General features: G+C 43.0%; 1 protein-coding gene across 2 annotated transcripts in view; it reads left to right on the forward strand.

Moving 5' to 3' along the window:
• The window catches only part of ARHGAP25 (Rho GTPase activating protein 25), an 86228-nt gene that overhangs the window by 41930 nt on the left and 30303 nt on the right, over positions 1-13995 (forward strand). For both annotated transcript variants that reach the window (XM_082851684.1, XM_082851683.1), the window contains 2 exons: positions 5441-5528; positions 11230-11346. In XM_082851684.1, the coding sequence (XP_082707810.1) occupies positions 5441-5528; positions 11230-11346 (205 nt within the window). The remainder of the gene's footprint in view (positions 1-5440; positions 5529-11229; positions 11347-13995) is intronic.

Genomic DNA, 13995 nt, shown 5'->3' on the forward strand with positions numbered 1-13995 from the left:
CTGTGAGGCATCGGCAGTGCCCGGTTAATCAGGCCCTCCACTCAGAGGGCTGTGAGTGTCTGTCCGTGCAGAGGCTGGAGAGGGGCCAGAGACCCCACCACTGCCTGGGTTCTTGCCCAGTGTCCTGTGCGTGGTAACCAGACTTTCTTCACTTTATGAACAGACCCTATCAGAGGCAAGCAATTACAAGCTAAGATGGGGTTCCTGGTACATTAATAGCCGAGGCAGGAAGTCTTCCCGTCTGCGGAGCGTGAGGGAGATGGCAATAATGTGTTAGCCTTCCCAAAGCAGCAGAAAGGGAAGTTCAGTGAGGCTTACTTCCGCGAGGTGTAGCAGGGAGCTCGTGTTCTTTTCCTGGCTCTACTACCATCTGGCCGAGTAATTATTTAATTTTTCTGGACCCGTCGTTTTGTCTTTTGTAAGATGAGGCAATCATACCTGGCCTGCATCTGTCACAGGATTAAATGATATGAAGCACGTGTAAAAAATTGTTTTGTAAAAACATAAACGGATGTCAAAGAGTAAAATAAATTATTGGAGGTCCTGGCTTGTCTCCCTTACTTTTGGAGGAGGAAACTCTGAGTCCTCTCAGGATTAAATTAGTCCGATAATTAGGTAGAGCTTCTTCTAGAATGACAAGTATGGTTTATTTTTTAGAAAACCTATTAATGTATCAGACCAATAAGTCAAGATCAAGAAGTCAAATGAGAAAAACCACACAACCCCTAAACAGATGGCTGAAAAGAGCATTTGATAAAATCCAAAACTCATTTCAGATATAAAAAGTATTTTTTTAAAAAGGAATAAAATGATCATTTCTCAGAATATTTTATTTTATATGGATGTGAATATCTTGATTACAAAAGCTAGATGGGTATATAGTTGGAAATTTGGAGGAAGCAGAAAATCACAAAGTAGAAAATAATAATTATCTCTTCAGTGAGAAATAACTACCTAAGTCCTCAATTCTTCCAGTTCTTTCTATGCATGTACATTTAGAAACTCATCTAAATGCAAAATTAGTATAATAGTATTCTTTAATTAAAAATTAACACTATGTCTTGAATACTGTCCAGTGTTATTAACTATTATTCTACGATGTAATTCTTAGTTGTGGCAAAGTAACTTATTTTATGGACATTCTATAAGTTATTTAACCAATTTCCTCCCAGAAAGTAGTTGAATATTTGGGCTGATGTTTCTATGTTATTATAACAAACGAGAATTAAGTGGATATCCTTGTCGACTTTTCATATATCCATCATTATTTTATTAAGATAAAGAAAAGTCTATTCAAAATAAAATACTTTCATTATGCTATCATTTAACATTGTTTTGGGATTCATAGACATTGCAAATATCTAGACGTGAAATGAAAGATGTGAACTAGATTCTTGGGAAAAAATAAAGGTCTATTTCCACACTACGTTTCACACCATTCATGATTCTGGATGGGTTAAAGACTTAACGTGTAAAAACGAGTTCATAAAAATCCCAGAAGAAAGTGTAATTATCTGCGTGATCTTTGGGAAGCAGGTGTTTCTTAAGCATAGCAACAAAGACAGCACAAGGAAAAGACGGATTTAATTGCATAAATAGAAACGTCTGTACCTTAAAAACCAAAATAATAAGGTGAAAATGCAAAAGTAAACAGAAAAAATTGTAAACAGCTATTCTTCCTATTTAAAATAGTCTCAAATCTTATAAGAAACAGCAATAGGAAAATGAGTAAATGACGTAAATGGGCAATTTCCCAAAGAAATGTAATAGCCAAAAGGCATATGTAAAAACTCCACTCAGTCATAATTAAAGACATGCAATGGAAGTTAATGAGATACCATTGTCCCCTTATCAAAATGGCAAAGATTTTCTAGAAATTCCAATGTTAGTAAAGACCAGGGAACAGGAATTCTCATGCACAACTGGTGGAAATGAAAATCTGTACAACCTTTCTGGAGGGTAATATGCCTCTTAGAAATGCAAATTCTTTGACCCTGCATTTCTAATGTAGGGGTTTATAATAGTGATGTGGAAACAATGCCCGGTGGTAGGGGCTAAGTTATGTGAGGCAACTTTTATATATCTATCCGATAGAATATAATTCAGCTGTTGATGCCCTAAATTAATACTTTTTGAAATTGAAAGATGTCCATAATATCATTGCTTTGAAAAAAGCAGTTAACAGCAGAGGATGATTTATATGCTAATCCTATTCTTTTTTTTTTTTTTTTTTTTTTTTTTGCGGTACGAGGGCCTCTCACTGTTGTGGCCTCTCCCGTTGCGGAGCACAGGCTCCGGACGCGCAGGCTCAGCGGCCATGGCTCACGGGCCCAGCCGCTCCGCGGCATGTGGGATCCTGCCGGACCGGGGCACGAACCCGTGTCCCTTGCATCGGCAGGAGGACTCCCAACAACTGCACCACCAGGGAAGCCCGCTAATTCTTGAGGGGAAAAAACAATGAATCTGTAATTTATGGGAAAAGGCTTGGAGAGAAATACACAGAGATGTTAACTGAGTTATCTCTGAGTATCGGAGTTACACATAACTTTTACTTTTCTTCTTTCTCTATGACTAAAAAATAAATTAGTTGTAAATTTAAAAAGAACACACATACACTCCGATTCCTAAAAAACTCAAAAAACAAAAATCACTCCAGTAATCTTAAAGCAATCAGATGAAAAATGCCCTCATTTGTACTGATGATGTGTACGCTTGGTGCAGTCTTTCTAGAAAGCAATTTGGCCAGATTTCTAAAAGCCAAAATATATCATATCCAGAATGACCCAGTCATTCTGGTTTTAAGAAGCTATCCAAAAGAAATAATAAGATATATGCAGTGCTATTTGTAATTAGAAACAGTAGACCAAATGTCCAACAAAGGAGAATGATTAAGTAAATTATGGGGCCCTCTATGATGCACCCTTGTATGTGCTCTTCGAGGGGACCCTGGGGTTCAGGAGAAGGCAGTCTGTGCAGTTTTTCCTCTGAGTTCTCAGAAAGGTCTGTCTAGCTCTAACAGTATAATGCCCTGTAAGTCCATGACCTAGCTTCCTATAACTCATTCCAAAAGTTTCTTTGTCAAGGAAGTTGTTTAAAACAGAATCTCAGTGAATTGCCCTCATGTCTCTGCTACAATGATGGTTTTAGACAATCCTGGCTTAGATGTTCCATTGCCTCATCTGCTTTCTCTGAAGTTAGAGCAGAGAGTTGTCTATCAGGGGTGAGCTGGGAAATGTTTAACCAACAGCCCTGTGGTAGGGGAGTTGCTCTGGACACAGCATTTGCCAATTTCTGTTGTGTAAATACTCCCACTGTGGCTGATTCAAGCTACCAGCATCCCTGAACACAGAGTTGAGAAGGGATGTACAGTAGCAGTGTTAGACAGTATTTCTACCACACAGATAGATTTGATGTAAATGACCGTACGAACAGAAATAATAGTAAAATAGAGCAAATAATTAGGTAAATAGAAATTTTTCTCTTTTCTTTTGTATTTATATGAGATGATGGATGTTCACCAAACTTATTGTGGTGATCATTTCATGACGCCTGTGGGTCAAATCGTTGTGTTCTGCACCTTGAACTTGGACAGTCCGGTATGTCAATTGTGTCTCAGGGGAATTGCAAGAAAAAAAAGAAAAAGAGAATTAGAAAGTGTTGAATTCTGAGTAGTACTACCTTTATTTTTAATATAAAATATTTCATTGTAAGTTTATATAATTTAACTTTTAATAATGTCTGTGAGTTATGTCACCAGAATAAAACACTATGTTGTTTTTTCAGACAGGAGGAAGCACTGCCTGGTAGGAAGATAAAGAAAGTGTCATTTCAGGGGTACCTGCCTCTCCTAAGTTTGTCTCTAAACTATTATTTGATAGTTTCATCCAAAAACAGGAAAAATAAAATACAAAGTATGTAAATACCATTTATTGAACACTTACTAGGTGCCAGGCTCTGTGTTAAATTTCCTGAATATACCATCCAGCAGCACAATTTAAGGGTCATTTTTTTCTGAGACCACTGATATTATTTAAAGATGGCGGGGAGCATGTAGGTGGTGGCTATTTTTAAGTAATAAAATTAGAGAAGTGTAGGCAGAATGTTTTTTCTTTTCTCTTGTCCTCCTTCCCCCGGCTCCCCTCCTTCCCCTCCTTCTCTTCCCCTTTCTCTACCCCACCCTCCTCTTCTGCTTTCGCTTCTACTCTTTTTCTCACTCAGTCTTAGACATTTGCATTTATAGACCCCCAAGAAACATTTATTCTTTCAGGATTCTGAGCTGATCTGGGAGTTCCTTAAGACTCTTCCTTTATAGCTTTTCTGCTACCAATCCTTTTCATCCATGGTTTGTTCTAGAAACAAGACATCACTGTTTACTCAGCTCAGAATCAGACACCCTACCTACGACAGCTAGTGAAATGTAAATTATGAGTAAGGAACTCTAGGACAATTAACTGTGCCTCCTCGTGCTGTTACTTAAACTTTGAAAGTGTTGGTTTCCTCATCCGTAATGTGGGAGTGGCCATCCTGCCATGTTTCTGATTTGGGGGCTGTTCTGAGGTCTAAGGAGATGTTGCATGTGACGATGCACTGTCAATGGTAGAGCAATGAGCGTACACGTGGTGGAAGTGACTTGGTTTTCTGATGACATATTCACGTGTAAGGTCACAAATTCCACCCTCACTCCACCCCTCCCCCACAACGGATCCATGATCCCCCTCCCCTTGCCTGTTCAAGGGACATCAAGCTGCTGGGTCCCAGCACTTCCACTGTGATGGTGAAGAGCACAGGGTTTGAACACACTTCTGAGATGAATTACCGTTCTGCCACTTACTAGCTCTGTGACATTGGACAAATCACAGAACCATTCTGACCCCCAGTTTCCTCACTTGTAAATTTGTGTAGCAATACCTTGCCTGGAGAATTGCTTAAAGGACTAAGCGAATAATACACATTCAAGGTGCTTAGCAGAGGGACAGACACCTGGAGTGTGCTGCTCAGAAGCTCTCGCTGCTACTAAGTACTGCATTGCCTCAATGAACCTGTGGTTCAGTCCCCAGTGCCCCCTTTGGCAGCCCGGCAGGTGGTATGGTCCCCCCAGTCTCAGCATGGCTTCCACAAAGATCAGGTGTCTTGTTTGGCAAGGAATTTTAGCTCTTGGAAAGTAGGAAGAGGCAAGTGTTGGTGATGGCATCCTCTCAGTTCATTCTCCAGTCAGAACCTTGTCCTCCTATCTCTTTAGGCACCTTGCTTGCTGTCACATAGCCGCCACTTAATTTCACCAAGGTCTGAGTAGCAGAAGTGCCCCCTTCGAAGCTGGGATGCCAGCTTTCCATGCTCCTCTCTGCTATCCCATCATTATCCTATCTGTCCTCCAACTTTATTTTAGTTCATAGCTGGTAATGTTTTTGCTACCTTAAAGGCCTCGTTTTCAATCTTTCAGGGTTGCATGTATCTACCAGGGAGCACAATCAAGGAGATCGCCACAAACCCAGAAGAAGCGGGGAAGTTTGTCTTTGAAGTCATTCCAGGTAGGTGACAAAATGTGGGATAGACGTGCATCACATTCCCATGTTACTTCTGACCCCAGAAGTCAAGGTTACATTCAGTGAGTCCATCAACCGGCTAGCCAACCAACCTAGTAAGAATGCATAATAGTTCTGTATATAGTTAATGGTCCCATACTAGTTCATTAACGACACGTGAACTAAGTGGGTGTGCATCCGGTTGAGCTCTGTAAGCATTTCACGAGCACCTGCTCGGAGCCAGGTATCCACTAGACACTTGGATACTGATCGGAAAGTGCATCATCCCCGCTCGCTAAAAGGAGCTCAGCTTTGAAGACGAGTGGGACAATAAAATGAACAGTTAAATTATAAATTGAACCATGTGAAATCTCCATGTTGGTAGGTCAAAAACGGTCGACAGTCAACAGTCTCATATGGTTCATTGTGACCTATTAAGAAATGACAGCTCCGACTTCCTGAGCACTTACTGCATGTCAGGCGCTGTAATTTACCTATTGCACAAGCTAGTCACACACTGGAGGGTGTCTCTTTCTAATCAAGAGTTACCTTCCTCGAATGCATTTGGGGAAAGGGGAAGTTTGTCTCAGTTTGTCTCAAGGGAAGTTTGCTTGTGTCTGTGGAAGTCTGTCACACTGAGGCTCTCCTCCCTGTCTCTTGCTCCTTCACCAGCGCCCCCCCCCCAACCAACAGGAACTACAGAGCTGCTGGTCCAGCTATGCAGCTAGGTTGCTGCTGCCATGCTGACACAGCAGGGGAGACCAATGTCCCCTGAGTGCCCCTTGCCTTAAATTTCTTCTTACCTCTCACACAAGGCAGCTGTGTGCATAAGAAACTTGATGGCAAAGTCAGTGTAGCAGAGAGGGTAGACACGCCCCATCTGGAGCCAGCCTTCCCGGGGCCACATCCTGGCCCTGCCACTTACTATGTGTGCAATTGTGATCAATTATTTAATTTAACAATTTAATTTAATAATTTAATTTCTCTTTGCCTCTGTTTCTTTACCTGGGAAATGGGAACAATGATGATGGTAGTGAGGATTAAGTAAAGAAGTATATATGCCGCACTTGGTGCAGTGCCAAGTGTCTAAAGTTTTGGCAATAACTAGAGGAAATTGTAATGTAGAAACCAATCCCCAAACTGGCTCTGACTATTTATAGAAAACAAAGAAAAACAGGTTTTTTTTTTTTGAAAGTTCAGCTCTTCCCAAGTGGCCCCCTCATGGGCACTCCTTTGCTTTTTATCTGAGAGTCTATTCATTTTTCTTCCTCCTCAGAGGAAGAGCCTACTTTTCCAGTCTCTCCTTTCTGGGATAACCCCACCCTTTTCCCACAAGGTTTCTTCTATCCCTAGGATCCCTTTCCCAGCACAATTCAAGGGATGTGACCATTGATGATGACACATGTCCCAAAACCTGATTTTTCAATCTGGGGTGACCCTATTGAGAGCTCCAACTGCAAATTTACTGTGGACTTTGCAGTAAATTGAAGATTGCTGTTACTGTAGGATGAAGATTTGTCCTCTCATTGTCACTCACACTTAGAGCTGTCTCCTGGGCTGCTGGGGGAATTCTTGGACAGATTCACACATGTGTGTACGTGCACATACACACACTCAACTCATATGGACAAACAACAATTCTAAAGCAATAGTATGGCAGGGAACCATTTTCCTAAAGACACCATCATTCTCAAGGCTCCACCTAACCTAAAATGAGACAACCCTTTATGTTACGATGTAGAGAATTTTCAGTTCCTCTTTTTGTCGTCCTCTTGTGCAAGACAATTCTCAGGGGCCAGCGCTGGCATCAGAAATGGCCTCCCTAATCGGGGCCCCCTCTCTGTGATCACCAGTTTTAGCTGCACAAAGGCCATAGAGAAGAATTTGGTTGTGGTTATGTTGTTTTTCTTTACTTGGAGCAGGCAAAAATTTGAGGCAAGCTTCTCTCTCAAGCAGAATAACTATCTGTTCTCCCACCCAAAGGGAGTCATCAGGGATGGGGGGTTTATTCCTTCTGTAGAATAAGTAGCATTTAATTCTCATACTGCCTTCTGAAATGTTACACCAAAATTATTGAGCACCTGCTACGAGCCGGGCACTATTGTAGGAACTGGGGATCCAGCAATGAACAAAACAGCCTGTATGCGGCTTACAGTCAATGGGGGGAGACTGAAAACAAACCAAATAAATGAGAACATTGAACAGTTTTATTATGGGATAAGTATTATGGGAAGAAAGCAAAGAAAGAGAAAGTACTGGATGAGGTGGGGATGGCAACTGTTGATTTGTCATTTGAAATAGAGTGGGAAGAATAGGCATCATTGAGAAGGTAACCTTTGAGCCAAGATGGAAGGAAGTCAAGACGTGAGCCAAGTGCACATCTGGAGGAAGAACATTCCAGGAAGGGGAGCAGCCAGTGCAAAGTCTCTGAGCCTATTTCTTGTGTCCAGGAAACATCAAGGAGGCCAAGGTGCTTACAGTGGAGTGCTGAGAGGGGAGAAGAGTAGGTGATTTGGTCAGGGGTGGGCACAGGGTTTACAGGCACTGGTAGGCAAGTGTAAAAAGTTTAGTTTTTGTGCTACAAGGATGAAAATCCATTGGGACGTTTTGAGCAGAGAAGTAACGTGATCTGACTTTTGTTTTAAAACTCTTTTGAGTTGAGACTAAAAGACTAATAATTATTGTAATTATCCAAGTCAGTGATAGTAACAATGAAGGGAGTGAGAAATGATCAATTTCTGGACACAATTTGAAGCTAGAGAGGACTTCATTTGCTGATGGATTGGATGTAGGAAAGAGAAGTCAAGATTGACTCTAAGGTTTTCACGTAAACAACAGGAAGGACGGCTTTCCTGAGATTTGTGCGTGTGACCAGTTTTGGGTGGAAGATCAGGGCTTTAGCTTTGGACGTATTAAATAATTAATTCAATTTTAATGATAAGGAAACTAATGTTCAGGATAATTTAGCTACTGCTGTGATAGAGGTGATGATAGGATGTTAAGAGGTTTAGAAAAGGGAGTCCCCACTCCATCTGGAGTGGGAGGGGGAGGTTTGAAGGAAGGGTCCTTAGAGAAGATAACATTTGCACTAGGTTTTAAAGGATGGATAGGAGTTCCTTAGGCAGGGGAAGAAAAGAAGGGAGGTTCCTTTCTGACAGGGGTAGCAGCCCAGTAGGTGACACAGGCTGAACAGACTGTTTAAGTCAGAGAAAGTATGTGCCTGAGGGCAGAGATGCTGTTCATGGGCTTTGTGTTAACGTCAGGCAGTTTCCCTCAAAGACAGCTCTTCCTCGCACCCCAATGTGCCCAAACATTCATTTTTTTGAAGGGTAACAAAGAATTTTCAAATTCCCTTTGGTTCTTGTCTCTTGAATCTATCTTAATATTACCCAGCCTCACCTTCCTTACCCTTTGGGATGACTGACTTCTCAATCCATCTTGTCGTCAGCTCTTCTAATCAGAAAGATCAGTCCATGGAAGCCCTGGTCATTGAGGAACATCCTGAGAGGTGGATATTTCTCAGTGGTGTTGCCATGATGGAACTAAAGGAATCTCTCAGGAATGAGAGAAAACTGAGAAGGCACGTTCTTGATAACGTAATAGACTGGAGTGTAGGCATGGTGGAGAAGGATACCAGATAAATTTTGGCCAAGGTCAAATTTGAAGCACTATGAGCTGGTGGAAACTATTGGGAGAAAGACCCATGGCCTTGCCTTGAGTTTGGTGGTAACTTACTGGGTACCAATGGGCAAGGCCCTTTGCACCTCTGGGCTTCAGTTCCATTATTTGTAGAGTAGAAATGATACTAGAGCTCTACTCTATTACTAAAGGATGTTGTGTTTCCTATGGGATTCTTTAGTTCTGCCCTGAGGGCTTTTTACTGCCCATCTTACTTCTGGAAACACCCAGTTTCAGGATGTTCCTCAGTGACCAGCACTTCCATGGGCTGACCCTTCTGGGCAGAAGAGCTGATGACCCAGTGATAAGATGGATTCAGAATCAGGTTGTCTCAAAGTGTAAAAGAAAGTGAGGCTGGGTAATATTAAGATAGGTCGAAGAGACCGAAAACAAAGGCACTTTGAAAGTATTTTGTTGCTATGTAAGAAAATAGAGGTTTGGGCCCGACTGGGCAGCTAGAACAGGGTCTTTTTTTTAAGCTTTTTAAAAGTTGAAATATAGTTGATGTACAATATTATAAAAATTACAGGTGTACAATATACTGATTCACAGTTTTTGAAGGTTATAACCCATTTACAGTTATTATAAAATATTGGGTATATTCCCATGTTGTACAATATATCCCTGTAGCTTATTTTATACCCAATAGTTTGTCCCTCCTAATCCCCTACCCCGTATTGCCCCTCCCCATCCCTCTCTCCACTAGTAACCACTAGTTTGTTCTCTATATCTGTGAGTTTGCTTCTTCTTTTGTTATATCCACTAGTTTGTTGTATTTTTTAGGTATGACATGTAAGCAATATCATACAGTATTTGTCTTTCTCTGACTTATTTCACTTAGCATGATGCCCTCCAAGTTCATCCATGTTGCTGCAAATGGCAAAATTTTGTTCTTTTTTGTGGCTAAGTAATATTCCATTGTATATATATACCTCATCTTCTTTATCCATTCATCTGTTAATGGACACTTAGGTTGCTTCCATATCTCGGGAATTGCAAATAATGCTATGAACATCGGGGTGCATGTATCTTTTCAAATTAGTGTTTTTGTTTTTTTCAGATAAATACCCAGGAGTGGAATTGCTGGGTCATATGGTAGAAAAACAGGCTCTTTTTGAAGGAAATGCCCTGATATTTTGAGAAGAATGGGTTGATGTCCCCTAAAGCCATGTGAGATTTAATAGTATCCTATAATTGAAAGGGATTGCTGTTATTTTCTTGTACTTTGTCAGACCTATGTTTGATGTGCCGCTTCTCCCTCTCCTCTCCTCTCTCCCTATTTTTCTCTCTTTGTCACTTTCTCTTATTCTTTCTCTTGGTCTCCTCTCCCCACTCTGCCCCCTTGTCATTTCTTCCACCCTTTTGTCCATTTGATAACACCAACCCAAGACATACTACAGATGTCTGTGTGTAATCTTGGGTTTAAAGTGAAAACGATAAAGAATATCCTAACAAACTTCATTTGTCCATCAGCTATGTATCGAGAGCCTACCACTTGCAATGTCTTCATGCAGGCAGGAGGGCAGTAATCCTGAACAGGAGGCACAGATTCATAAGAAAGGCACACGGTGCTCATTGCCCCTCCCTCCTGAGTTGCTGTTCCCTCCTCCAACCCCACAGCTGAGCTCAGGGTAGCCTAGGAAGGTATCCATGATTGGCGTGATGGACTTAGGTTTCAGAATCGTATGGGCTGAGCCTGTCTCCTCTTGTACTGACACTGCCCCTTGAACTTCCTCTTAATTTTTGAGAGGAAATGGCTTCTGTCCTCCATGGGGACAGATCTCAGCCCAAATCATCTCAGTTGCAAACCACTGAGTTCAATGATATGTGTATAGGATTAGAGCTCCAGCAAAAACAATAAAGGTGCGTAGATACTCAGTTCTGCTGAGGAAAAGTAGATGCCTTTGTGCTGTTTGACTGCTTGTTTAATTGGACCAAAGAAGCAATTCAGGCTCAGCTTCCCCTCGCTGCCCCTTGCTCTGGCCCCTGACCAATGTACGACCTTCATTAGTGTTACTTCTTCCTCCAGCCTCATGTGACCAGAGTCGCACGGGACAGGACTCCTATGTCCTCATGGCCAGCTCCCAGGCGGAAATGGAGGAGTGGGTTAAATTCCTTAGAAGAGTCGCTGGCACACCCTCTGGAGGTAAGGACTCCTGCAGGCTTTCCTGGACAGGTGTCTGTGACATCTCAAGGATGGGAAGGAAGTAGTTTCAGACAAGAGCTTTCCTTGAACAGTGTTCAAAGAAGACCACCAGAGGACAACTCTGAGGCCATGCTCATTGCCAAGGCTCTAACTTCCCTCCCTGAGTGATGTCAAAGCCAACTCCAGATTAGCTGGAAGGACTGCAAGCCCTTTGCACTCATCGGCAAATGTGTGTGATGCCCTGAAGCAGTCCTTTCTCCTCTCTGGACACAGTGCTCTCATCTGTAAAACGAACGGGTTGGACCAGCTGACCCCGGTTCCTGGCAGCACTAACCTTCAGTGGTACCAAGAGCCTGCCCAGTTATGGGGGTTTGGGAACCCAAGAAGGTTGATGGCAAGATCTATGCTGAAAGCATAAGTTAGGCTGATCAACACAGGAAACTAAAGCTGCTGTCCAGAATTGGGGTGGTCACAAGGAGGAGAGGTTCCGAAATTGTGTCTGCAGTCTTACAGGTACACAGTGACTTCAAGGTTGAACACTTTTCTGGGTTACAAGTGTTTGAGTTTATAAGCTCAAGTTCAAGGTTACAAGCTCAAGTGTTTGAGCTCTCTGAGAACACTCAGGGTTGTGTCCACACTGCAGGAGGGCCCTGCCTGTGAATAACTAATGTGAAAAAAATCTGAAATTAACAAACAGGTGAATCCAGTATGTGTTTTTTCCTTTCATAAAAATATGAAAGAACTGGTGACGCAATCTCAAGTGACCATTTTCCTTCAACTTTTTTTTTTTTTTTATAAATTTATTTATTTATTTATGGCTGCGTTGGGTCTTCGTTGCTGCGCGCGGGCTTTCTCTAGTTGCGGCGAGCGGGGGCTACTCTTCGTTGTGGTGCACGGGCTTCTAATTGCAGTGGCTTCTCTTGTTGTGGGGCACGGGCTCTAGGCATGCGAGCTTCAGTAGTTGTGGCATGTGGGCTCAGTAGTTGTGCCTCGCGGGCTCTAGAGTGCAGGCTCAGTAGTTGTGGCACGCGAGCTTAGTTGCTGCACGGCATGTGGGATCTTCCCGGACCAGGGCTCGAACTCATGTCCTCTGCATTGGCAGGCGAATTCTTAACCACTGCGCCACCAGGGAAGTCCCTTTCCTTCAACTTTTTTAGGAACACACTCATTTGTGTCAACTCCAGGATAACGGTATAATTTATGATTATTTATCACTTATGCTGCCTGTTATTTTGGAAATTATTTGGGGGGGGCTGTTATAGCTCAAATATTAAATATTTATTTGATTTCCCAATAACTTCTTTCAAAAATTATGAACATCTTAACAATTTTGTGGGCATTTGAAAAAATATAGGAAAACAATCACTCCTAAGACTACCAGAGGTGTTTTTATATTTTCCTTCCAGCTGGTGTTCATATATACATACTTGTTTCTCAGGATGACAAACACAGGATTTATGCAGCTCAACACGGTTTATTTTCCAGCTTAATTTTCCCAAAGGGCTGTATAATCTTAATTGATAAATTTTATCCAAATGATGTTAAGCAAGAAAGAGGTATTTGCGGGGCAGGGGCAAGTTACTCCAAGAAACCAAGGGCAGGAACTTCCAGGAGGACTGAAGGGACTGGGGCTGAGAACTGATGTTTCCCTGGGGCCACGCAGCTTCCCATCCCACTTTTCTCTGCCTGCCTGTTTTTGTCTAGTTAACAGCCCTCTGGCGCTCACGCCCCTCCCAAATACTGCTGTGCCAGCCCCGGCTATCCTATATTTATCCCTGGAGTACCAGCAGAGGCTGAGCTCAGCCTCTAGTGCCTCCCCCTTCCAAACTCCTGGCTCAGCTGTGGTCAGGATCTGGGGCAGGGAGGAAGTCCTGTGGCCAGTGACCTGCCCAGGAAGGGCTGCGAGAAAAGAAGTGACTTGGATGGGACAGCCTAATTTGAGTGCCTGCCTCATACAAACAGCTGCAACCTATTGCAAAGAAGAGGAGTGTAGTTTCATTAACCATTTCCCAGTTCCTAAACACAGTATTTTTTATGGTGCTAATCAGGTTGAGATGAGCGGTTTATTTATTAAAGCTCTGTTGTGTGCTGCTCAGCCTGGATGGTCTGACCTGTGACCTTCCTTACTGCCCTGGATTGTGTGAGGGCTGACATTTTCTGTTTTCCCTGGTCCAGTGCTTTAGGCTGTCTGCAGCGACAAGGGTAGCACATGTCGTCTAAATTATGTACCTGTTCTGAGCCAAAATGCTGTGGAGGGCTTCCCTGGTGGCGCAGTGGTTGAGAGTCCGCCTGCCGATGCAGGGGACACGGGTTCGTGCCCCGCGGTTCGGGAAGATCCCACGTGCCGCGGAGCGGCTGGGCCCGTGAGCCATGGCCGCTGAGCCTGCGCGTCCGGAGCCTGTGCTCCGCAGCGGGAGAGGCCACAACCGTGAGAGGCCCGCGTACCGCAAAAAAATAAATAAAAATGCTGTGGAGGCACTGTGACCGGCATCTATGCCCCGTGTGGTGCTCTGCTCAGCCTTGTCAGGGTGAACCGTTGCAACGGTCATAACCCACATGGGGATTTCTCCCTCACCCCACTTGGAGGCCACCACCGTCAGAAGCAAGTCAAGCGTAAGTCCTGTAGGCAGAGGAAAGTCCAAGCGAGGA

Source organism: Leucopleurus acutus, assembly GCF_964270905.1.
Source record: "Leucopleurus acutus genome assembly, chromosome: 12".
NCBI classification, from domain to species: domain Eukaryota; kingdom Metazoa; phylum Chordata; class Mammalia; order Artiodactyla; family Delphinidae; genus Leucopleurus; species Leucopleurus acutus.